Source organism: Alexandromys fortis, unplaced genomic scaffold (assembly GCF_014885135.2).
Source record: "Alexandromys fortis isolate MF-2015 unplaced genomic scaffold, M_Fortis_MF-2015_v1.1 scaffold_78, whole genome shotgun sequence".
Taxonomy (NCBI): Eukaryota; Metazoa; Chordata; class Mammalia; order Rodentia; family Cricetidae; genus Alexandromys; species Alexandromys fortis.
Genome location: NW_026067977.1, coordinates 4,866,138 through 4,887,608, shown reverse-complemented (window position 1 = coordinate 4,887,608; position 21,471 = coordinate 4,866,138). Strand labels below are relative to the sequence as shown.

The following is a 21,471-nucleotide window of genomic DNA, read 5'->3' as shown; positions in this document are numbered from 1 at the left end:
TGTTTGTGGCCTGTGATATACAAGAAATTCTGAAATCCCAAACTTATTGTGTGAGTAGGAGGAAGATTTCCTCATAAATGAAATGCCTATGTTTTATATATTGGATGCTCTGAATCTGGTCCAACAAAGAGTCCTATACTTTTTCTGCCTGATACCATTGACTTTTGACATAGTGGGCCAAAGCCATTCACAGCTGAAAGGGAAAAGTTGTGTTTGGTGTGTGTTTTAGGTGCCATGAAATTAGTTCATGGTCAGTAATAACTTGGGGGGAGTGAGAACCCTTCTGAATCCAGATAAGCTTCCTCGGTGCTTATTTCACTCACCTGCCTGATCTACATTTCAGGGAAGCTGTACACCACTAATGGTAGCAACTCTCCACCCTCAAGTAGCCACCATCACACCGCAGTACGCGGTGCCCTTTACCCTGAGCTGCGCAGCCGGCCGGCCGGCGCTGGTTGAACAGACCGCTGCTGTACTGGTAATTCCCTCACTTGATTGTGTTACTAACGGAGTTTCTTTGGTTTCTTTCTTTTTAATTTTTTTTCCTGTTTGTTTTTGTTCTGTTCTGGTTTTCTCATTTAAACAAACAAACAAACAAACTAGCTAGTCTTTGCAGAGGGCATGGAAGCATGTGCCATCTTGTGGCTGTGTTCTGGCTACTTCTTTAATGTCTCATTACTTCCCAACATTTGCTGAAGCCCTGTTTGACTCTGAGGATCAGCCTAGTGTGGTTAAAGCTCTCTGTGTAGCCTCAGGAGAGCTTTAACACTCTCACCTTTCTGCCTTTCTTATCCTTGGCCCTTGAGATGGAAGAACATGGCCTTCCATTTGGCCCTGCCACAGGTATCCAGATGCCAAACTTTGAACTCCCTACCACTAGCTGCTCCCCTTTTGTTATCTTAATCTTCTAAAATTTCTTTATATGTAGAAATGTTTAAAATGGTCTTAAGGTATTGCTTTATCATTAACACTAACTTCTGTCTGTGACTGACTGAAGATAGTACTTTTGGCATTCATGATCGGTGGTACCTTTTATCTTCCATTTAAAGATATCCCTTTAAAACACACTTAGATCATATTGTTGGTCAGAATTAAAAGATGAACTTATTTTACAAATAAATTCTAATACAAAGAAGGAAATATGGCTGACAAACTTGCCAATACAGTATCTTTGTTATTGGAAGTCCTGAGGGAGAAGTCAGTGTTGATAGCTGCAATTGTAGGTGAGTCCAGTTCAGAGCTGGAAAAAAACAAGTATGGCTTGCTTTGAAGTGTGTTTGGTTTTGGTTTATTTGGGCAAGTTAGAATTGTTTATTTTAAATCCAGCATTTCATTATTTGAGATGTACAATTAGGTAAGCCTCTCCAAGCCAAATGATACTATTGAATTCCTTGTGTTTCTTACTTTCACAGTGGACTTAAATTTCTTTTGTTATCTCTCAAGTGTTCATGAATGAAAACACAGAAACATACGTGGATGGAACTTGTTTGGTTTTCAGTTTAAGTCTTTGTCACCTGTGGATTGTTTCTCATACGCATAGAACCCAAGTGCTAGGGAGTCAGATATAATTCCAACGTGGTTGGTCCACATTTTAACTTGCACACCTGTAGTTTTGAGATTGGAAGTGTCAGTTGACCCTTCACCTTTGCTGCTCTCTTTAAGTTTGCTCTAGCCATTTGTTAAGCTTTGCATATTTTTGTTTTTCCTCTGTCAAAACAGTTCGTCGCTTGGAACGCCAGATTTCTGCCTCACATTGGAATGTTATTTCTTGCTTTGTATTAAACTACATGCTTTGTCTCGTGCAGGTGTTGGCTTTGGAAAGACGCATGGTGTGACTTAACATCTTCTCTTGTTTTCTGTTCTGTTCTGTTTCGTTTTAAATTCTACGTATGGTAGCAGACGTGTTTGCAGTTTCTCTGCTCAGAGGGCTTCTTGTTTGGAACCAGTATTTATAACAGGTGGATCTGTTACTTGCAGAAATATTTTTAAAACTGTTTTGATAGCCTTTCAATTTGAAATTCATGAAATAGAACCATATGTACCCTAGTAGATAATTGAACTACTGAATTCAGGTTTAAAGAAATTTTTGACAACTTTTAAGAATAATGTGGTGCTTTAAAAAACTATTTAAAAAAGTATTTGCTCATTGACTTAATTTTTAATTCTATCATATGACTGTAAATAATGTTAGCTCTTTTGCCGGCAGAAGCTTATTTACCAAGGGATTTGGTATTTGGTCATCCATGTCTGCTGCGTTTTCCACCCTTCTAATAAAGGGAGCAATTCTGCCCCATATTTTAAGGGTTGAATTGATCTGGTGTCTTATCTGATTGGCCTTCAAGTTTTGAAATTTCTATTTTTCAATCTCAAGAGAGTCCCCTTAACTCTTTCTAAAGGATGTATTTTAGAGGCTTTTATTCACCAGGGTATACCTGAACCTTCAGCTTCCTTTTCTCGACACACAGAGACTCATATTGCAGGGACCCTTGTTTGTTAGTGTCCTGCTGGTCAGGTTATGGGGGCAGCCAAAGGAGAGCAATTGGCTTCTTCTCTTCCCACAACTCTTGCAGCCATGAGTAAGCACTCTGTACTGTCTTTCTTTTTTTCTTTTATCTCTGCAAGTTAACAGTCTACAAACTTTTTTTTAAGATACAAATTTTTCTTTCATCTGAAAAACAAAATCAAAAGCTAAGAATGAGTCAAGTCTGGACCTTTGTATGTGTGTTTCCTTTCAGCAAGCCTGGCCTGGAGGAACACAGCAAATTCTCCTACCTTCAACTTGGCAGCAGTTGCCTGGCGTGGCTCTACATAACTCTGTCCAGCCTACAGCAGTGATTCCAGAGGCCATGGGGAGTAGCCAGCAGCTAGCAGACTGGAGGCAAGCACTCCCCCTTTCTCTGGGAAATGTGTATGGGTAGGAGCCTGTGGAGTGGGGGTACTTGATGTGAAGAGACTGGAAAGAAAAATTAGGGAAAATTTTATATTTGAAATTCTTTGAGAAAAGGACTCATTATCTAGAAAAGGAGTCATAAGGAAATTTGGAATATATGAAAATGAGGTTCTGTGGTCAGGAATCATTTACTTCTCTTTTAAACAAAGCCTTAAGTGACTAGAGAGAACATAGTGAGATCTTAAAGCCTTAAAATCCCAGTGACTGGTCATAAAAGTAAAACACAGCTGTGCTTAATCTCTTCCTCTCTAATCCCCGTTCGCCCCTGGACTGGGAGGTTTGGAGAGTCACTCTTCTGTTTCTTTATGTTGGTACAGGAATGCCCACTCTCATGGCAACCAGTACAGCACTATCATGCAGCAGCCTTCTTTGCTAACTAACCATGTGACATTGGCCACTGCTCAGCCTCTGAATGTTGGTGTTGCCCATGTTGTCAGACAACAACAATCTAGTTCCCTCCCTTCAAAGAAGAATAAGCAGTCTGCTCCGGTCTCATCCAAGTAAGTCTGTGTTAGCTTATGGTTAAGACTTTGAGAGTTAGATTGTCCAGCATTCAGGGTGTTACAGTGTAGGTGTTTTGGGTATGAAGCAAGTGCTTGCCAAATTGCACTTAAACTGACCCCTTCATCTGTGCAGGTGTGTCCTCAGTATGCTGATGCTTCCTCTCTGCTGTCACTTTATATTGTTTTCAAGTTTTGTTACTTTTCTTGTTTGTACGTGTGGTATGGGGTGTGTGCTCGTGAGTGCAATGCACATGCCTTGGCAGGTGTCTGTAGGTCAGAGGACAAAGTACAGGAGTCAGTTCTCTCCTACCATATATCAGTTCCTGCGTTGAACTCAGGTCATCAGGCTTGGTGCAAGCAACTTAACCTGGAGACAAAGATGCATAAAAATGCAAATTCTTTTATATGTTGCTGTTCTTATCTTTGGAAACACTAGCCAGAATCATTAATTTTTTTATTAATTTGTTAATCGTAATGATTAGGTAAAAATTAATTGTTAATTGTAATGATTAGGTAAAAAATGATTAGGTTAAAAAAAAAAAAAAAAAAAAGAACCAGAAAGCAATTAGAAAGTCAAAGGAAAAGATGCATAGTGGGAGCAAGGAGCAAATAGTCTGAACTTGTGAACTTTCCCTACAGATCCTCTCTGGAAGTTCTGCCTTCCCAAGTTTATTCTCTGGTTGGCAGCAGTCCTCTGCGTACCACATCTTCTTACAATTCTCTCGTCCCTGTCCAAGATCAGCACCAGCCAATCATCATTCCAGATACCCCCAGCCCTCCTGTGAGCGTCATCACTATCCGTAGTGACACTGATGAAGAAGAGGACAACAAATATAAGCCCAATAGGTAAAGCTAGCCAGATGGTTGCCAGCGCTTGTCTTGTCTTTGACTGTTAATGTTAGTATACCTTTGGTCAGTTTTGACTGAAAAAACAAAAAGAACAAGCAGAAAAATAATTTGTAAGCATGTCAGTCGAACTCAGAAGTGCTCACAACTGAGCCCGTCAAGTTTTCTGTAATGTTATTCATCAAATAAATCAGTCTTTCAGACACATTAGAGAGCAATTTGATATGGCTATCCTGAAAACAGCCATAACAGGAATGTATAAAAAAACAGTTCATCATAATCAATAGACAGATAAATTATTTGAAACTCATATATGTCTTAATCTGGGAAGGCTTTGTTGGGAAGGGTAGGACCCTTACCTTATATGATCTGAAAGGTGAGGAACTTAAAATCAGCTTATTTCCTTCTATCCTAGCATTTTTGCAAGCGTATTAGTTATTTTTATGTTGTTGTATTGAACACTGTGACAGAAAGCAACTTAGGGGTGAAATGGCACGTTTTGGTTTAGAGTTTCAGAGAGGATAGCTCTGGTCATTCCATCATGGAGGGGAAGACATGGATGCAGCAGCATGAGTCTGGACTGACAGGAAGCTGGCTGATCAACCTTGATCCACAGAGAGGAAGCAGAGCAAAGCAGGGAGTAAGGCCAGGCTATAAAATCCCCTGCTCCAGTGGGTATGCTTTCTCTAGCACAGCAGTACCTCCTAAAGGTTCCACAACCTTCCCACACATTGCCACCCGCTGGGAACCAAGTGAGCTTATGGGGCCATCTCATTTAAGCCACATCATCAAGTGGGCAGCTTACTAAGAGGGAACCGGTGAGTTTAGGAACTATGTGCCATACCTTTCTCTTAGTGTGAATGGCTAATGCCTTGATTGGTCTGTGTTATATTTTTCGATGAGCTTTTGGTATTAGGTGTAACCTTTTACCTACAATTCACATGTGAAATTAAATTAAGAAGTGTTACAGAATTATAACCGAGGGTTAAAGCGTTATTATTTCTGGTGTGGTGGCACACGTCTTTAATCCCAGCACTTAGGAGACAGAGGCAGGCAGATCTCTATGAGTTCAAAGCCAGCCTGGTCTACATTGCAATTTTTAGGCCAGCCAAAGGGCTACTACTCAGTGAGACCCTGCCTTAAAAACCTATGAATAAACAAATAAGTAAATGGAATAAAAATTTTACATTTCTGCTCAGGTTCCTCTGGAGGCTGGAGGAGGCCATGGGGTTAAGGCTGCCTGACTTCAGTGCTGGAAACTGACCTCTAGACCTCTGGGAGAGCAGCATGCACTCTTAATGAGCCATAGCCCCAGCCTATTGAGTGAAATTTGGATAAACTTAGAAAAGCAAAATTAGAAAGCATTTTGGGCCTTTAGTTCAAAAGTACAGTGTGAAAGATGGTAAACTTGCAAGTCAGGTTTTGAAAGTGACCATTGAACTGCTTTGGGGAAGAGAAAGCAGAGTAATGGCAAAGATTATGCATGAGATAGAGCCAGTATGATTTCTTTGACTGAAGCCAATCCTATTAAAAAATAAGGAAGCAGAAAATGGCAAAGTGAGAGTCACAAAGGAATCTTTTTCAAAAACATAGTGAAGCTGGCCATGGTATTACAGTTCATGCCTGTTATTCCAATATTTGGGAAGCAGAGGCAGGAGGATTTTGAGTTTCTGGCTATACTCTGCTACATAACAAGACTCTGTCTCAAAGAAACAAAAACAAAACCTATACCGAAAAGTCAGATTAAAGATCACGTCAGGAACATTTTAGTCTAAGGAAATGATAAAGGAGAAAAAGCAGTGCTTGAAGAATATTATTAAAAGAATATAAACAAGAATAGCTAAGAGGCAGCATGGATTAGTTGTGGATTTTAAAATCTTTGGGTTCTGGGTCTGAGTGCTGTCTTTACCATTTATTCTTTGTGTAACCTTTATGAATCCCTGGACTATGTTTTAATTTCCATATCTACAAAATGGGGTTAATAGTGCCAATTGTTCAGGGTCAGGAAGATTCGCTGGGTTGTATAGTATGTGAAAATACAGATAAATGCTTCTTAGCCATTTGCTACTGTGGTTACTGCTGTCATTGTTACGAGAGAACCACAGACCGTGTAGGACACATTGCCAAATCGGGCAGTTATAATTGTCTGCATTTTCTTCTCCTCAGCTCGAGCCTAAAGGCAAGGTCTAATGTCATCAGTTACGTTACTGTCAACGATTCTCCAGATTCTGACTCTTCCCTGAGCAGCCCATATTCCACTGACACCCTGAGTGCTCTCCGGGGCAACAGTGGGTCACTTCTGGAAGGACCGGGCAGAACTGCCACAGATGGCACTGGCACCCGTACCATCATTGTGCCTCCACTGAAAACTCAACTTGGCGACTGCACTGTAGCAACCCAGACCTCAGGTAAAAAGGGTCTTAGCTGTTAGAATTGAATTTTCCTTGGATGTTTATATGTTTAATACTTAGTTAAACTATGCCAGTGGTTAAGACTAAGCAGAGATACTCTTAAACAGTGCTTAATTCAGAAATCAGTTCTTCATAATAGCAGAGTTTGTTTGCATCAATTTATCTTCCTACATTTATTTGCTTGGATTAATATGAAAATAAGGTTGTATTTGGTGCCAGTATAGTATCTTAGGTATATTCATCTCTGGTGGGAAAAGTTGATAAGACATACCCTAAGTAGCAGGAAGAACCAAGTAAACAGTTTTGCCTGCTACATGTGATTTGAATTTGATCTAGAATAGGTTTAATTTCATAATATTAATGATGACCATGATCTGGAGACGGCTTAGTGGTTAAGGGTGTTTGCTGTTCTACCAGAATCCTGAATTTGGTTCCCAGTCCCACATCAAGGAGCATACAACTACCTATTTAGCTCCAGCTGTAGGGAACATCACCACCTTCTGGACTCTGGGCACCCTCCAACATAGACACACATACACATGCATAAAAAGAAAATAAATCTCTTAAAAATGACTTTAACATGGCCTTTAGACTTTCAGTCATAGCAGTGATACTTGGTTAGTTTCATTTTTACCTAATTACTTCCCTCGATTTTTGCTGTTGGGTACTGTGTTAGTTGTGCAGTAATAAATCCTGATTTCATAATAGAAGCTTACTTTTACTCATGTGACTTCCCACTGCAAGTGTCTCTGATTGCTAGACTTGCATGGAATTAAGGACCAGAACCTTGGAATCTTAGCATCCTATCAGAAGTTTGCAGGAGACAAACCTGTCTTAACTCTAGATGCAGAAAGGCCGAGGAAAGGTAGTCTTGTTAGGCAGCAACTTCCTATGGGCAACTTCACTGCAAAGTTGTTTTCACTTCAGCACAGTGACGGCCTTAATCCATTGCGGTTTCAGCCAGCATTGCAGCTCCACAGCCTGCTTCTCTAGCAGTGGCCTGGCTGCTCAGACCCAGCCTTCCGGGAAGTTTGTTCCCGCCGGCACTGGCTCTGTTGCTGTAGCTAAAGGTAGCTTTAACTAAAAATCTATCCTTCTATTTATAAATAAGACTCAAAATTCAAAGGCTGTGGTGAAAACCTGCAAGCTCAGAGGCTTAGTAGCCTTGTTGGCATGGGTTATGCTACTTTCTGCTTATAGGCCTTAAAAGGTTCTGATTTAAGAACTTGTGTTACGTCAGTATGCTTCTCCTCCATAGGGGTAGTCAGCTGCCTTGGAGACAAGGTAGAACATACTGATACCAGGTTTCTGTATATAATTATTGGGAATATAAATATTATACATGAATAATATAATCCCTAATAAGATAATCCACAGTCCAGTTTTCCTACCAGGAATACAGGAAAAGCCAACTTTTATATTCTATCATTCTTTAATCTCTTAGAATGTGAAGACAGTACATACCCAAAGGATAGAATTTTGCCTTCATCTTAGACACTTTGAACCTTCAAATATTCTAAGAATTACAAATATCTTTCTGAGTTCCCCATTGTCATTTTTTATTTAACCCCATTCCTATATAAAAGTATAGGTTTATTGAGGATACCGTGTGTGTCCTCTATGTAATAGGAGACTAGATAATTTTACTTAAGTGACCATTTAAGGGTCTTTGTGGGCTTTGTGGAAAGACAGCGAAGGGATGGAAAATACAGTTTCTGTTATTGTGGCACAAATGTAATTGAGGAAATAAGAATACTTAACTCTTACAAACTACAAATGTGGACCTACATGATACCCTAAGGTTAGGGCAATGATGCTAACCCTCGATCTCTTTTTAGGTCTCCTTAGCAGTAAGACCAAGCCAGTGGCCTCAGTGAGTGGGCAGTCATCTGGATGCTGTATCACCCCCACAGGGTACCGAGCGCAGCGAGGGGGGACCAGCGCAGTGCAGCCACTCAACCTTAGCCAGGTAAGCGCTAGGGGCTGCTACCTTCTGTTTGAGTTCTCCCCTGTTGTGACTCTCTGGAGAACCTTGCTTCTGGCTGGACTGCTGAATAAAGCCAAATGAAGCTCCTTTTGTGTTGACCACCTGGTGTTCTGTGCCTGCGTCGTGCCTGCATGTGCTGTGTCTCTCATGTGATCTGTGAGTGCGTTGGCGATGCACTGCACCACCATACATGCTTTGGACCAAATTCTCTTCCGTTGTCTCCAGGCCCTATATACCTGGAGCCTTATACTGTTTACCTGAGTCAAGACAGAAAGCACTTAAATCAGCTGGGTCTAACCCTGCCTATTCCTAGAGTTTGGAACATCTCCTGCCCTGCCATGTGATCTTCTAATGGGATAGTAAGGGGTACTTTATTCCATTTCTGTTCCCCTTTTTCTCAACTAAAACTTTGGTGTTCATATGGTATCAGAATGAGGTTTAGCTATGTGTGGGAGAGAGTGGAGAACACATGGAGGTGCAAGTGGAAATGGAGTTAGTGTGTGCACTCAAGGTTCCACACTTTAAGAGGCCTGTGGAGACCTTAGAGGAGAGCAAAAGAAAACAGCAAGGAAGGTTAAAGAAAAACCACGGATTCCAGGATAGGTGTGTTAAGTTACTAACATGCAGGCATGGACACCCCTGTGAACTCGATTCTCCACTTCCTCTCATACTGTCATACTTGTGAGCAAACCGTTGCTTTCTTGAACAGTTAGGATCTGTTCTTCCAAAAGGCAGAGGCATAGTTGGCTATCTTCTTACAGCATCGACTGCCAGTTTGTTCCAAGGCAGTCCTGAAAACAGTACACATCAGAACCTCAAGGCCTTGGGTGCCGTGAACCAGACTGACCTCAAGATTCCTCATTCCCTTCTTCCTCCTTCCAGAACCAGCAGTCATCGTCAGCTCCAACCTCGCAGGAAAGAAGCAGCAACCCTGCTCCCCGCAGACAGCAGGCATTTGTGGCCCCACTCTCCCAAGCCCCCTACGCCTTCCAGCATGGCAGCCCACTGCACTCGACGGGGCACCCACACTTGGCCCCAGCCCCTGCTCACCTGCCAAGCCAGCCTCACCTGTATACGTATGCTGCTCCTACTTCTGCCGCTGCACTTGGTTCCACAAGTTCCATTGCTCATCTTTTCTCCCCGCAGGGCTCCTCAAGGCATGCTGCAGCCTATACCACCCACCCTAGCACTCTGGTGCACCAGGTTCCAGTCAGTGTTGGGCCTAGCCTCCTCACTTCTGCCAGCGTGGCCCCTGCTCAGTACCAACACCAGTTTGCCACTCAGTCCTACATTGGGTCTTCCCGAGGCTCAACAATTTACACTGGATACCCACTGAGTCCTACCAAGATCAGTCAGTATTCTTATTTGTAGTTGATGAGCACCAGGGAGGCTTCACAGCTGCCTGCTCCTGGCCCTGAGTTCTTAATGGGCTCTGGTGAGCACCTCCATTGTCTTCTCATGGACGTTCCTAGCCCGCAGCCTGTTCTGCAGGGGTTCACTGAAAGCAGGCTTTGCTCTGGGGAACCGCGCTCGGTGTTGACTGCATTGTTGTAGTCTCCCAAGTCTGCCCGATTTTTTAATTCTTTATTCTTGTGACAGCATTTTTGGACCTTGGAAGAGCTGAGAAGCCCATCTTCTGCAGTCACCAAGGAAGAAAGATCATTCTGATGTTATCCTCTGACATACATTTTGTCTCTTTAACTTTATTTCTATAAATGCTTTTAAAAACAAGTGAAGTGTTTCTTTACTTAACTTTGTTTTATTAAGATTGCTGGTCAGAGGAAAAATGCTAATAGAAAGATTTGAAATGTAACAGATGAGAAAAAGTCATTACTTTTTGTTTGTTTAAAAACCAAGACTTCTTGCCTTTTATTTTACAAGCAGCTTTTTCAAGGCTGTACTTTTCCTGTCAGACACTTTTACTCAAAAGTTGGTCTTTGCTAATGGCACATTGAAGCTTAAAGTGATTTAGGTTTTTTTTTTCCATGTTGTATTTCATTATTGGGCAATTATTACTACTGTTGGCAAAAGTGGCTAAGTATTGAAATGTTTGCAGTTGCTTCTGTGTTCGTTGCAGAGTGATGTTAAAAAGGCAGCCCAGCACTTGCTGGACCTCGGTGTGAGAGGACCTGTGTCCACCGAGGATTCTTTTTCAATGAAGCACCATGAATTCTTTCTTGGATTATTTTTTTTTTAAGTCCTCCTCTCTATGGTTCAACTTAAATTCTTAAATTCTACTAGAAGAGCCAGTGAAATGATGTGTTTGGTGGGTTTTTTGTTTTGTTTTGCATATAAAGTGAAGAATCTCTCTCTAGGAAGAGATACTGGCACTGGTGAGCTTTGCCCAAGATTCCTATGAATTTTCAATAACGCACCTCTGTGTTTTTCTCATCTCTCCCTTCTGTTTCATGTGACTTATCTGAGGGGAAAGCTAAAGCACTAAACCAGATAAGTTGTGTATAGCTTTTATACTTTCAAGTAGCTTCCTTTGTATGCCAACAGCAAATTGAATGCTCTCTTATTAAGACTTATATAATAAGTGCATGTAGGAACTGCAAAAAATATTTTAAAAGTTTATTACTGAATTTAAAAATATTTTAGAAGTTTTGTAATGGTGGTGTTTTAATATTTTGCATAATTAAATATGTACATATTGATTAGAAAAATATAACAATTTTTCCTCTAACCCAAAATGTTATTTGTAATCGACTGTGTAGTGATTACACTTGAATTGTGTATTTAGTGTGTATCTGATCCTCCAGTGTTACCCCGGAGATGGATTATGTCTCCATTGTATTTAAACCAAAATGAACTGATAACTTGTTGGAATGTATGTGAACTAATTGCAATTATATTAGAGCATATTACTGTAGTGCTGGGTGAGCAGGGGCATTGCCTGCAAGGAGAGGAGACCCTTGGGATTGTTTTGCACAGGTGTGTCTGGTGAGGAGTTGTTCAGTGTGTGTCTTTTCCTTCCCCCCTCCTCTCTTCCCTTATTGTAGTGCCTTATATGATAATGTAGTGGTTAATAGAGTTTACAGTGAGCTTGCCTTAGGATGGACCAGCAAGCCCCAGAGGACCCCAAGCTGTTCACTGGGATTAACAGAACAGGTTTAGTAGCTGTGTTGTGTAAATGCGTTGTTCTCAGTCTCCCTGCCACCAGAGAAAAATCAAAACAGCAGCCTTCCTTCTTTACTGCCACTGCTGTCCCGTTTCATTTTGGATCCTTAGCTCAGTTCTCATGGAAGCATTCCCCTATGTGGCTCTCTCTCTCTCTCTGTGCCTTGCTACCTGGCTTCTGTAAGAGTTCAGGGAGCAGGTGAGACAGTGAAGCCAGTACTAAATATGCATATTTGAAAGTATGTGCAATCACTTAGGATGGGATTTCTTAATTCTCTTTTCCCATGCAGTAGTCCTTCCTGTGCATAGGTGACATTACTAGTAAACTATTTACTTGGTTTTTTTTTTTAAAGCATGTAACAGACGTGTTTATACCAAAGAGCCTGTTGTATTGCTTAACATGTCCCCATATTATGAGGAGGCTTTTGTAGAAACTACTGGTGACAAGAAGCTCACCGAAAGGCTTCTGAATCAGTGAAGAATCTTAAACAGAAACCAAAGCCTCTTGAATCAACAAGGTTTTTGAGGTTTCTTTGTAACAACATGTATATTCTTGGGGCCCGTCAAGCTGTGAAATTGTCCTAGTATTCAACTCCTCCATGGATTAGGGTCAAGCTGAAGGTACTGGGGATGAGGACATCCCTGCCCATGAAGGATTGGCGGGGAGAAGGTTAACCCTGAGCTACAGATGTGTTCCACCTGAATCGAAGATTACACTTGAGTGAGAAGTCTAGGATTGGTTCTGTATAGAGATGGTGTCCGGAAGGTGCAGGATGGAGATGGGAGATCATGGAGCCTGGTCAGCAAGCTCTGAACCAGGTGAAACACCGAGGAGCTGTCAGCGAATTTGGAGTTTCTTCATCATGGGGAGTAGGGGTTTCCAGGACGGGGCAGGTCGTCAGGACAGCCTGCCAGGAACATGGTGTATTTTCTGTCTGCTCTTTAGTTATATTAAGCTGTACATTCAGCAGTCTGTTGTTGAGACAACCACGCGTTTGTGTAGTTTGTCACTAGTTTCAAACAGTGTAAGTCAGTGTGTGTGATTTTTGTGCCTCCTTTTCCCCAAGCATTCTGGTTTTCCTGTTTAAATACAGTTCTAGTTTCTAATCGGAACATTTAAGGACAAAATTTATTGGTTTTGTAGGAATGAGATGCAGGGGAAAAAAACCAAACCAACCCCAGCATGCCCCCTCATCCAATAAGCAGTTACTGAAGATGGGTGTCTTCAATCCACGGGGAAAGAATGCCTGAGTGCTCACATCATCGCCTTTAACATCTGCCTAGCAGTGTGACTGACAGGCTCTGAGGTTGTCAGTCTGCAAAGATGACCCACCGCTCTGCTGAGTGTGTGTCCTGGACGTGGTTTTACATCCACTCTGGCCCGGGGCGTAAACATTGTCTGCCTGCCCTGCTGGCATGGAAGGAAGCCCCATGAATATAGTGAGCCACTGGCCTGGGTCAGCATCGCCTGACCTTGGACTAGCTTAAGGCTTAAACCCTCTTTTAGAACTTGCATTTCTAGCTTCTCCCTTTCCAGAGGAGAGGAAATGGGGAGGGTTCATAGAGCCACCCAGGCACGCTAGGACGCAGAATCACTCCAGAGGTCCCAGTCACTGTCAGGTTCCGCTGAAATGCCAACCCCATTTCTAACAGTTCTGGCCATTGAGAGCCTGCCTTTGTGGTCGCTCATCCACCATCCTCCACTAGAGGGGCTTAGCTTGACTGCCCTTCGCCAGGCAAGCACAGAAATGTGTGCTTTATTCTGCATTATTTATTATGCAGAGATCTACTAGTTGAGATGGTTTGTTTTAGGATAGGAACTGAAGTTGCCTCTCAGTGACAGGAATGGCCGAGCCTGCTTTGTGTTTGGACTTTTTTTTTAACTGATGGATGGTGCAGCATGTCTCCATGTCTCCATGGTGTTTGTTGCTAAACTTTATATAACGTGTGGTTTCAATTGAGCTTGAAAAATAATCTCACTATATGTAGCAGTACATTATATGTACATTATATGTAATGTTAGTATTTCTGCTTTGAATCCTTGATATTGCAATGGAATTCCTACTTTATTAAATGTATTTGATATGCTAGTTACTGTGTGTGATTTAAACTTGTTTTTTTTTTTTTTTTTTCCCTTTCCTGGTTGTGTGCTTCCTTTTACAACAAGCTTCTAGAAACAGGTAGTTCTGAGAATTACTGAGCTTTGTTTGTAATGCAGGTGTACTTAGGGAGTATGTAAAATAATCATTTTAACAAAAAGAAATAGCTATTTAAAATTTAATACTAACTATGGGAAAAGGGTCCATTGTGTAAAACATAGTTTATCTTTGGATTCAATGTCTGTCTTTGGTTTTACAAAGTAGCTTGTATTTTCAGTATTTTCTACATAATATGGTAAAAAGTAGAGCAATTGCAATGCATCAATAAAATGGGTAAATTTTCTGACTGTGGCTGTTTTTACTTCCTAGTTAGGGCGTGAAGGGGTTTGATCAATGGCATGTCTGGAGTGACTAAACATTCTGTTTGAACATGAGTAGAACACTCTTACATTAGGAGATCTTTGTACAGGACTCTAATGGGAATGAATCCAGTTTTGTGAGAAATACTTCCCAAGAGTAAAGTGTCTCTTGGGCCCTGGACCACAGCTACCTAACTTCTCTCCCAGTGTGTGTCACCAAACATTTAAAGCAGGAGAGTGAAAACAAGAGCTGCAGAAAGATGTTTTTGTTTCCCTCCTGTGGCCCGGTTGGAGCTTGGCCCCTCTGTAAGAACAACCTGGGCCTTGAGAGGTGACTCAGCGGTAAGGCACTTGCTGCTCTTAGGGAGGGGTGGGTTCCATTCCCAGCACCCACTTCAGATGTCTCACGATTGGTGTTAACTCTAGCTGCAGGGGGTTCTGGCCTCTGTAGGCACATGCATGCACACCCATATAGAAATATAAAAATATAAAATTTAAAAACAAGGCGAACCTCTGATCTGAAACAAAACAAAATTTCTCTTGATTCCAAAGTTTTCTCATGCAAAGAAACAGGAATCTGTCTAGATTAGTCACTACAGGTCCCTGAGTAAATTATGTATGTTCCTGCCTAACGTTAGGCTGGCCTGGTAATTTACTTTGGGCAGATTTGCAGTTTTAGCTGGGTAGACTTGAGAAACCCTGGGGCTGGTGAGCCGTCTTAGCAGTTGAGGGTGGACTGCTCTTGTAGGGTTCAGTTCTCAGCGCCCGTGTCAGGCCCCTCACAACCTCCTGTATCTCAGCTCTGCAAGATCTGATGCCCTCCCCTGGTCCCCACAGGCGCCTGCCTCACATGCACATACCTGTATACAGCTACCCAAAAGTATACATAACATTAAAAATAATAATAAAATGAGAATACTTAGAAATACCCTACTGAACCCTAACCAAGAGAGGCGACTAAAAAGCCTGTTCTCTCCCAGTGATAGGAAAGTCGGAATGCATTTGTTTTGACTTAGCTACATTGTATTTTTTCAGGTTAAGCCCCCTATATCCACGAATGTAAATTACCTTGTCCCTGCTCCTGTTTTGGCAAGGGAATTCCTGGAAAGTCATGTTGAATAGCTCTCAGGTCCTAATTTAAGTCCGCTAGTTAAACAAAACAACAAAACAACCTCAGGTTTTATTGTTGATTTTTATCTTCTGCATTTCTTTCCTTGGGCTAAATCAGAGATGCAGTACTCTATAGAGAGTCCTGTATTTTAAAGCCTACAAATTCAACCCACTTGGCTTGCTTGGGTAGTTTTTCCACATGGGTGAAGTCCTACTCCGGTTTTTCTATTTATCCTGAGCGATGGCCTTAGGTGCTCAACACAAGGTGGCGCCAATGAGCTGTAGAAATTTGACTTCACGTTGCCCCCGGCCAATCCCCACCCCTCAAACCTCTTCTGTGTTTCTGGCTTCACTGAACAAGGCAGAAAATCCATTCTGTTATTGCTGGGGAAGGGAAAGTGTTGGGCTCTTACTAAGTCAGTACTGGGAGCCCTCTCCTAAAATGAGTGGAGTTTGCTGAGTTTTCCCGGGGTCTCAGCCTCCCGCCGCTTCCTCCCTTCCCCTGTGACTGTCCAGAAGGCCTCTGCCTTCATTTTGCCATCTCTCCCTTCCCGAGGAGCTTACAAACCTAAGCTGCTGCTGGTTAAGGCTTCTGGCGACCGTGCAAAGGGGCCATCTGTGTTTGATCAATCCGGGCGGGAAGGGGGGGGGGTTGTAAAGAGACTGAACGCATTCCAGAGTAGTGAGAGACACCCGGAGATCAGAAAGAGGAGGCGCCGCCCCCACCCCGCCTCCAAAGCTAACGGGCTGGAGGGAAAGAGGCCGAAGGCACACTCCTACTCTGGCCCCACTTAAGGCTGCCATGGGGCCCCGTGCTCCTCTGCTGCTCCTCTTCTTTTTGTCATGGACGGGACCCCTTCAGGGACAGCAGCACCACCTTGTGGAGTACATGGAACGCCGGCTAGCTGCCTTAGAGGTGAGGGATACGTTTCTCTTCTAGCCTAGCCCAGAATGATCCCACGTCTGTTGGTGCAACTAGTTATCAGGGCTCCGGGAGTGACAAGATCAGGCTCTGGTAAGAGGCTGCAGAAAACACACAGCGTAGTGCGGAGGGCCCTCCTAATTACAGACTCCTGTTTCCCCAACATCAAGCAGTTGCACAGCAAATAAATGCACCACTCTCCCCTCGGCATTAGATGGAGTAAGGGGCCAGAGTGGAAATGAGAGTCAGAATTGGGCTACATTTCGGAACTAACTGGCTATAGTGTTGAAGTTTCCCAGGTAAAAAATCTGCCTCCAACTTCCCGTCCGTCTCTTCCCGGCACCCCATGTCCACCCCCTTTAAAACAGTTTGAAGTCTGTAGCATCTTGATTTCCTGGAGGCTCAGATCACAGACAGCACAGGCTGAATGGAGACTCTTACTTAGGTGAATTAAGCCAGGTTCCTTGGATGGGTTAGCGCTTGACGACTTTGCTGTGGGAGCAACAGAGCCTGTTGGTGCCCAGCTGAGTGCTCCTTTTCCTGGTCGTGTCTCCCTGGTTGGGCCTCTGCTTGCCTGGGAGTTTTAACCCGGCAGCCTGCCTTCCCTCTGACTCCCCCATCCCTTCAGGAACGGCTGGCCCAGTGCCAGGACCAGAGTAGCCGGCAGGCTGCCGAGCTGCGGGACTTCAAGAACAAGATGCTGCCCCTATTGGAGGTGGCAGAGAAGGAGCGCGAAACACTCAGAACTGAGGCAGACACCCTCTCGGGGAGAGTGGACCGTCTGGAACGGGAAGTGGACTATCTGGAGACCCAGAACCCAGCCTTGCCCTGTGTGGAGCAGGATGAGAAGGCGACTGGAGGCCCCGGGGCCAAAGGCAAGGGCCGAAGAAACGAGAAGTATGACATGGTGACAGGTAAGAGATCTCAGAAGAGACCCAATCTCAGAGCTCCTCTTCCCCGCTTCTCTCCTTGTCCAAAGCCGCCGTGGCTCCGTCTTCCAGCATACATTTTGAGGAAACCCCTAATGACAAGTCCATAAAGAGTTTCTAGAGGCCCATGCCTTATTGGTCCCCCACGTCTTAAGCCTCCATGAGTGAACCCGCACATAGGGACATGTCTCCCTGTTCTCCAGATGGCCCGCCCTGGGGGAGTCCTGCTGTAGATGATCTAACTCTTGGCCTCTGTGTTCTCCTGTGCTCTCTCCTTCCTCACCAGACTGTGGCTACACCATCTCTCAGGTGAGGTCAATGAAGATTCTGAAGCGGTTTGGCGGCGCCTCTGGTCTATGGACCAAGGATCCCCTGGGGCCGGCCGAGAAGATCTACGTGTTAGATGGGACACAGAATGACACGGCTTTCGTCTTCCCAAGGCTGCGTGACTTCACCCTTGCCATGGCTGCCCGGAAAGCTTCCCGAATTCGGGTGCCCTTCCCCTGGGTAGGCACCGGACAGCTGGTGTATGGTGGCTTCCTGTATTACGCTCGCAGGCCTCCTGGAGGTCCCGGCGGCGGGGGTGCTGAACTGGAGGATACTCTTCAGCTGATTAAATTTCACCTGGCCAACCGAACGGTGGTGGACAGCTCAGTGTTCCCGGCGGAGAAGCTGATACCCCCCTACGGGCTGACGGGAGACACCTATATTGACCTGGCAGCTGACGAGGAGGGCCTTTGGGCTGTGTATGCCACTCGGGACGATGACAGGCATTTGTGTCTAGCCAAGTTAGATCCGCAAACGCTTGACACAGAGCAGCAGTGGGACACGCCATGTCCCCGAGAGAACGCAGAGGCGGCCTTTGTCATCTGCGGGACCCTATACGTAGTCTACAACACCCGCCCTGCCAGCCGGGCCCGCATTCAGTGCTCCTTTGACGCCAGCGGTACGCTGACCCCTGAACGGGCCGCACTCTCTTACTTTCCACGCCGATATGGTGCCCACGCCAGCCTTCGCTATAACCCCCGGGAGCGCCAGCTGTATGCCTGGGATGATGGCTACCAGATCGTCTACAAGCTGGAGATGAGGAAGAAAGAGGAGGAAGTGTAAGCACCTTGTGCTTTTGGTTCCCCTGTCCCCACACGGTTATCTTCTTATTAGACCTCCTGCTGTCCTTTCTTCAGAGGAAGGCGGTGGTGGCTCAGACCCCCTAAGTTTTTAAACAACAACAGCCAAATTCTCCTAGCCCCTTTGTTTTATACAGAACTCCAGATCTTGAGTAACCTTTTAGAACCAAAACAGCAAACACCCCAAATCTTCACTCCTGCTCTTTATCCATAAATTTTAGTCCCAAACCCAGAACCCTGACTTTTGGATAGGGTCAACCCCAGACAGGAGTATGACCCAAGGGAGAGAAGAACTCAAGGAGACAACTTTTCCCTCCTTCATTCACCCCTCCAGTGTGGGGAAGAAGGGGGCTTTCCCCAAATCACTTTGTATGGCAACATTTTGCATTAAAAGGAAAACCCACCATTCCTCTCCTGTGTGTGTTTGGGGGCAGCTCTCAGATCAGAGTCCCTGTGGCTGTTCTCTGCCTCCTGCCAGTTAGGGATTGGCTGGGCTCCCCTCGTTCCCTTGGGAACTTCTCTAGTTACACATTTTACTGTGGGGCACTTTAGAAGGTTGGACGAAATGCCTCCCTCTCCACGCCCACTGTACGCCACAGCAGCCACAGCGAACCACCCATGGCACAGCCCCTCTGACGGCTGGACCCTGGAGCCCAGGAGCAAAAGCAAGGCTTCCAATTCCAGCTCTTGGTAGACTTTGAACCAGAATCAGAGCCAGATCTTACTGGCTTTGAAGTTTAGAGCAGGAACCCGCCTGCAGCATACAAGAGGGTCTGGTCTCCCCTCTGAAGTGGACTCTGTCTCTGAGCCCAAGTCCCCACTCCCACCTCCAACACTGGCTCTTCCCCGGGCTGGGTTGCACAATCCTTGGTCTGAAACGCTCTGATTTTCCTGCTGCCACAGCGTCTGCGGTTTGGGCAAGGAGGAGGGGCAGTGACCATCCCAGATGTTGGTCTCACCAGTTACCCAACATATCCTCTCCTCTTCACCCTCATCTGCCCACCCTCCTACCCCAGTCCTGGAAGCCACTAAAGTCTGCCCTGGAGTCCTGGAAACTTAACCCCTGCTGGTCTAATCGCTTAACTATCTGCACCAGTTTGCAGGGGGCAATCCGGAGGCAGAGCGGACTGTAAGAGTGTCTTTGGGGGCCTGCCAATCTCTGCATGAGATTCCTCTCCCAGGCCCCATCCGATGTTCAACTCACAGGCTTAAGGCTGGCTGATGGATAGAAGCCCTGGCTTCTGTGGGGGAGTTTACCTCAGGCAGCCCTCTGGATTATTTACCAGGCGGAAGGAGAGACAGGAACACAGCCTCCTCTCCAAAGTACAGCCCTCCCTCCACCCCAGAATGGGGTGGATCAGTCAGGGCCTGTGATCCTCCTTTTGTCTTTCTTCTCTCTTCAGGCAGAGCTGCTCCTGACGTAGGTTGGTTAGGAAGAGGAAAGGAAGACAGCGAAACACCTCACAAAGGCGCTATTGTGGGGAGCCTGAGGCGGGAGGGGGCTCTCTCCCATTCAATCCTCTCCTAATGTGGGGCTGGCAACAGTAATCACTGCCTGTCAGCCCGTAGAGGGGTCTGCCCACGGAACATCTGGCTGCAATGCAGGGCACGCACGAGGGTTGTGGAGGAGGGAGCTAGCTCTCTGTGGAGGCCTGGAGCACAGGACCAGGGGATGGAAGGTGCAGTGTGGTACTGTGGCATGTGTGATGCGCTCGTGTGCCTCACTGCATGGCTGTGAGTCTGAGCAAGTGTGAGACGGCCTGTGCACAGATGTGTGGGTCTATGAGGCTGCATGCAACTGTATGCGATTATGTGTGTGAGAGAGACGGAGGAGGGCACTGTCTGGAACTCTGTGTTGTGTAACTGTCTGCATGTGTGTGTGTATAGGACTTGTCTCCTTTGCTGGCGGTGTGATCGTGTGCCTGGAGAGAAACCACTGGAGGGGGCAGCTGGGTCTGTGGAGTTTTGTTGATGTAGGCGTGGCTTTCTGGTGACCCTAATGAGAATAGCTCAGATGGTGTGTGTCAATATCAGCCGGAACATTGCATGGATTGTATCTTTAATACTGCATCCATTTTCTACAGACTGGGGCCTCCTGGCCCACACAGGTGTGTACTTGGGACATCTTTCTTTGCCCGGAATCCTTAATGGGAAAGAAAAAAAAAAGCAGCTGGCTTTTGCTTTTTGTTGATTTGTCTTAAAATTTCCTTGGAAAAGCTTGCCTAGACTTATCTGAAAGGGCGGAGGCCTCCGGGGCCTTGTCACTTGGTCCTTTTTTTTTTCATTTTGTCTCTTGAGCGGTGGCTGGGCCTATTTTGGAAGCCTTTCAGAAGGTGAGATGTACTGTGTGGGCAGATTCTGTGAACTGACCAAATTCATTAAACCAAACTCCCGTTGCTCAAGGAGACAGTCTGGCAGCTGAACCCTATCAAAACCAGCCTTACTTACCCCCATCCCCCAGACCTCCTGGGCCTTCCCTTGGCTGGAACAGGCCATGACCTCTGTAGCTGACCAAAAGAGCACGGAGGGCGAAGACCTTAGTGGAGAAGAGTGAGGTTGCAAGCCACGGAGAAGCTCCACACCTTCCCATATCCCAGGACACAGGATAATCCCCACTGAAATCCGGGAAGGGCTGCAGTCTCGAGATACTGTCCTTTCAACTGCTGGTCCAGCGGTGCTCTGCCACCATGAGTCGGGGTCGGGAGGGCCTTCTCATCCCACCCCAGGCCCCCCGAACTCCCTGCCTTACTGGTCAAGCTCTCCTGTTTGTTTTCAATGTGTTTGCCTCCTTGGTGCCTGCCAGAGAAATTGGAGTGCTCGTCAGTTCCTGCTAATGGAGGCCCATGAGGCCCAGGTGGTGGGGAGGGGCAGGGCAAAGATAGAGGGCTGACATTGAGCTGTCACGGCCTCCTCCGTGTCGGGGCTCTGAGCTGAACAGAGGCCCATCACAGCCTCTGATTTTCCAGGCCCCTTTTTGATTCCCGCCCCTGTACAGGCGCCTGTTCCCGAGGCTTCTCACGGCTCCCTGTTTGTCTATCTGGCTTCGTTCAAAACACATTCATTTTTGAGAACTGCTGAGCCTGCCGTAGTGTTCCTCCTGGCCTTTAG

General features: G+C 45.3%; 2 protein-coding genes across 6 annotated transcripts in view; both read left to right on the top strand.

Moving 5' to 3' along the window:
• The window catches only part of Hipk1 (homeodomain interacting protein kinase 1), a 50,716-nt gene extending 36,457 nt beyond the window's left edge, over positions 1 to 14,259 (top strand). For 4 of the 5 annotated variants that reach the window (XM_050157481.1, XM_050157479.1, XM_050157482.1 and 1 more), the window contains exons 10-16: positions 344 to 478; positions 2,736 to 2,878; positions 3,268 to 3,450; positions 4,093 to 4,299; positions 6,466 to 6,707; positions 8,549 to 8,679; positions 9,580 to 14,259. In XM_050157481.1, the coding sequence (XP_050013438.1) occupies positions 344 to 478; positions 2,736 to 2,878; positions 3,268 to 3,450; positions 4,093 to 4,299; positions 6,466 to 6,707; positions 8,549 to 8,679; positions 9,580 to 10,068 (1,530 nt within the window). In that variant the 3' untranslated portion in view covers positions 10,069 to 14,259. The remainder of the gene's footprint in view (positions 1 to 343; positions 479 to 2,735; positions 2,879 to 3,267; positions 3,451 to 4,092; positions 4,300 to 6,465; positions 6,708 to 8,548; positions 8,680 to 9,579) is intronic. The other variant, XM_050157483.1, reaches the window with a different exon arrangement.
• Positions 14,260 to 16,114: 1,855 nt separating this feature from the next.
• Olfml3 (olfactomedin like 3) lies at positions 16,115 to 18,767 on the top strand. The gene is made up of 3 exons (XM_050157496.1): positions 16,115 to 16,301; positions 16,936 to 17,221; positions 17,523 to 18,767. The coding sequence occupies exons 1-3, from the start codon at positions 16,188 to 16,190 to the stop codon at positions 18,344 to 18,346; spliced, it is 1,224 nt and encodes a 407-aa protein (XP_050013453.1). The 5' UTR covers positions 16,115 to 16,187; the 3' UTR covers positions 18,347 to 18,767.
• Positions 18,768 to 21,471: the final 2,704 nt, after the last annotated feature.

What these genes read in the sequence shown, in the direction of transcription:
- Olfml3 (XM_050157496.1), top strand. Translation starts at nt 16,188, where the DNA reads ATGGGGCCCCGTGCTCCTCTGCTGCTCCTCTTCTTTTTGTCATGGACG. An exon ending in GCCGGCTAGCTGCCTTAGAG is followed by an intron (nt 16,302 to 16,935) that starts GTGAGGGATACG and finishes CCATCCCTTCAG; the next exon opens with GAACGGCTGGCCCAGTGCCA. An exon ending in GAAGTATGACATGGTGACAG is followed by an intron (nt 17,222 to 17,522) that starts GTAAGAGATCTC and finishes CTTCCTCACCAG; the next exon opens with ACTGTGGCTACACCATCTCT.